The 3,526-nt window shown below is 40.1% G+C and overlaps 1 protein-coding gene across 3 annotated transcripts; it reads right to left on the minus strand.

Moving 5' to 3' along the window:
• Positions 1-332: 332 nt before the first annotated feature.
• LOC112453355 (neuralized-like protein 2) lies at positions 333-2,808 on the minus strand. 3 transcript variants are annotated; one of them, XM_025014084.1, is made up of 3 exons: positions 1,872-2,808; positions 1,266-1,586; positions 333-1,193 (listed from the first exon to the last, which is right to left on the minus strand). In XM_025014084.1, exons 1-3 carry the CDS (start codon positions 2,242-2,244, stop codon positions 1,072-1,074), a joined length of 816 nt encoding a protein of 271 aa, XP_024869852.1. In that variant the 5' UTR covers positions 2,245-2,808; the 3' UTR covers positions 333-1,071. The 3 variants fall into 3 exon arrangements, with proteins under 3 accessions (XP_024869852.1, XP_024869850.1, XP_024869849.1); XM_025014082.1 differs by having other exon boundaries at positions 333-1,190; positions 1,266-1,598; positions 1,872-2,806; XM_025014081.1 differs by having other exon boundaries at positions 1,266-1,598; positions 1,872-2,806.
• Positions 2,809-3,526: the final 718 nt, after the last annotated feature.

Consider the following 3,526-nt stretch of genomic DNA (forward strand, 5'->3'; position numbering starts at 1 on the left):
GCCACCCATGTGGATCTCAGCCGGCACGACGTCCATTTTGCGCAGTCAATTTGGACGAATTCTTTTAATCAGCATTCTGGATCCTGCCGCGACAGCCAAAATAGAAGCAGATGTGGATGACAATACTGACCTCGTGCAATCGAATAGCAAAATATCGCCATGGAGATATATTATAGTGCTTATAGGATGGTTGGCATTTCTAAGCGCATTTATCGCCTACATTGTATTGTTAAGTATGTGTTTCCCTACGAACTAAGCTGCAACATAATTCTCTAATATATAAGAAGATAGATTTATTTTTAATTAAGTTGCTATGGATATATGTATCATAATGTTGTTAAATGATGTAATTTTATAACAAGTAAAAAATATACAAGATATGCACATATTATATAATGTTATATAGGATATACATCGATTGGATAGATTGGATCCTAATGTCGATGGGATAGTTTTCTTTTTTTCTTCTTATAAATATCTTTATTTTGTAAAACAAGTTTGCTTTGGACACTTATATTAATATCCTTCGTTTTTGTTTATTTAACAACAGTGTCAATTGCAACTTAACCCTACGTATCTTATAATAAATAGAGAACTCAGCAAATATAGGTAGAGCGAAAGTAACTGCCCGAAAATATAACTAACTTTTATGTATGGCGTCATCACGTCTCATAAATGATCATTTCCGAATGATACTTACAGTTAAACTTTCAATACGATCTCGCTGAATTTCTCGACTTTGCAGCGATCAACATTTCGTTACACTATGTACACATCATGATTTAGTATTTCCACCTCAGAAAAATCTTCAAAACGCGCGAGTAAAACAAACCTTCGTTACGTAGATGTCAACCGTTTCTATCGTATACACTTCCGAAAAGATATGTATAGAAACAAATAAATTCGTACGAACGTTTCGAGTCGACACATGTACCGGCAGTCATCGATAATTAATAGAACATGTATTACGCATATATATACTAAACACTGAAAATATCACTGGGAAAAAGATATAGAAATTAACGGGTACTGCTTCCTAAACATATATGCGAAAACGGAATGAGCTGATTCTCACTGTGATTGATATAACAAATAGTCCTTCAATAGTCTCGGCAAAGGGAGCAGATTGACTGCGTTTCTCTTGGTGTATTGCAATATAGCGTCGCGGCATGCACTCTGTAGCGTTGATACTGCTGAAAACACACAGAAAGCGCGTTGAGAAAAAAAGCAAGACTTAATGTAAGATATAGATTATAGATATTCACCTCCATACAGTTGAACTATCCGAACTTGTTTCGTGGTACCGTAGACATCCACCACCGCGCGCAAGGGTCCCGCCTTATAAGGAATATCCTTTCCGCATACACCCTGATCCTCGCCGTTGATAATGAAATGCATTTCTGCCTTATCGGGACAACCAGCTTGCGGCACATACATGATACCGATACGACTGCCCGCATCCGTAGGCAGGATGCACTGGGAAGAACCGTCTATATTTGGCTTGAGAGCGTTGAAGGGAATAACACCGCGCGACGTTTGCACGTTGACTCCATCCGTGACCAGTTTCTTCTCTCTGGCTGGTATTCCTGGTGGTATACCTTTGATGATGGATAAGCACATAACATTCAGCAAGCATATAATATGCTACAAATTTGGAATGTATCTAATACATGTGTTATTATCGTTAACGCTTTTATTATGTTCTCATACCTTTATTATTTTATTTTTTGTATCATAGTAATTTTTATATCAATATTACAAATATATTATATCGTTTCTAACAAACTTCCTTCACAAGTTAAAGTAATATTACATTCATAAATAGAATTTTTACAAGATTATCATAGTAATTTCATATAACAGATACTAACCAGTAAGAGAGGTGTATGTAGATGATAGACCACCGTCAAAGTTGTCCCAGATAGTTTGATTCCTAGTTATAGCGAGGATCCATGTGTTGCCTAGTCGAACCAGATTAGGCATCGCGTATTGAGGCAGGTTGTTGTTGACCGAAGCCGGATCGATCAGGGTGAGACCCAGCCGCATGTGTCCGCTCCATCCCCTCTCCGTCTTCTCGATCTCCACGAGGAAGATCTCCCCCGGCTGCAACGGCTTCTCGCTGAAGGCTACCGAGTTGGCAAAGCTTGTGGTGCGCACTGCCACCGTGCTGTCCTCGCACAGGAGGATGTTCTCGCCGTGGATGGGGTGGAACCTGGTCACTATCTTCCTAGACTCCTCGCTCATGGTGGCGCGACGTAGGACGAAAGTACGCACACCCGAACAAGATCGCGCGCGTATGATTGCGCCGCATGCACTAGGTGCATGCCTGATGGCCTGATGCTGTAGGATCAACACGAGCCGCTCCTATGACACACCGTCATCGAACGGAAATCGTGCGAGATCCGTTTTCGTGGCGGCTCGCCGCCCCCGGGGACACTCGACCGGGAGGAAACGCGAGTAGGACTTCGTCCGTAAAAGAAATCGTTCCGCCCGTAGGAACGACGAGCGATACTAAAGTTTATGAGGAAGCGGATTATACGAGAATAGTAGCAGCGGTGTCGACCGCCGTGAAACTCACCGTCGCTTGAAAGGCTTTCGTTAGGTTAGGTTCTCGCTACGGAGCAGTCGCGGCGATCACGGGGGGGATCCGAGAGACGCCGGTTTCACGAAATTCACATGTTGTCGCGGGCGACGGCCTAGCCGGGAACGTTTCCGGATCCTCCTGTGTTTACGAAGCTGCTACGAACCACCATTACAGGGATTGCGAATCACTATGGCGCTCCGGACTCCGGACTACTCCGGGGCCTCCGGAGCGAGGCGCGTGCGCAACCATGACGGACGAGTATCTAGATACCCTTTGGACTTTACATGATTAGAGCTTTAAAACATGATCTCTCTCGCAGAAAGAGCGCATTTTTTTTTAATGATATAATTATCATTTGTAATCAATACAATTTTATGACGCGAATAAAATGCGATAATACACAGCGATATCTCGTTAGATATTGATATGTTACTCATTTATTATTCATGTACACAATTCTTAAATAATAAATCAACTTGATAAAGGAAATTTTAGAATCTGTATCTGCATTGTATGCCAGAATTATTATTCGCGTACACCTCTTAAATAATAAATCCAATTGATATGGGAAATCTTAGGATCTGTGCTGCATATCAGAAGTTTTCCGGTTACTGGATAACCGTCGTTTTCCAGTTCTACCTTACTGTTTGACGTATCTTTTAAGCGAACGATGATAGGGACCACCTTGCGATATTTATTCATGTTAATGTGTTGTTAGATCGTAATAATTAATAAATCTTATAAATTATAAGATTACGTGGTATTGAAATAACTAACAATTAAAATAAATTCTATTAATTACAAATTATTAATAAGTAAAATTTTATAAAAGACTCCTTTCTTTCCATTATTAAAAATGTTGTATAAATTATTTATATATATTAGAGCTCTCTTTCTTGAGAGATAAATAAACATTTCCAATTTCAGAGATTTATTATTATC

Source organism: Temnothorax curvispinosus, unplaced genomic scaffold (assembly GCF_003070985.1).
Source record: "Temnothorax curvispinosus isolate PA1 unplaced genomic scaffold, ASM307098v1 QBEX01004250.1, whole genome shotgun sequence".
Classification (NCBI taxonomy): domain Eukaryota; kingdom Metazoa; phylum Arthropoda; class Insecta; order Hymenoptera; family Formicidae; genus Temnothorax; species Temnothorax curvispinosus.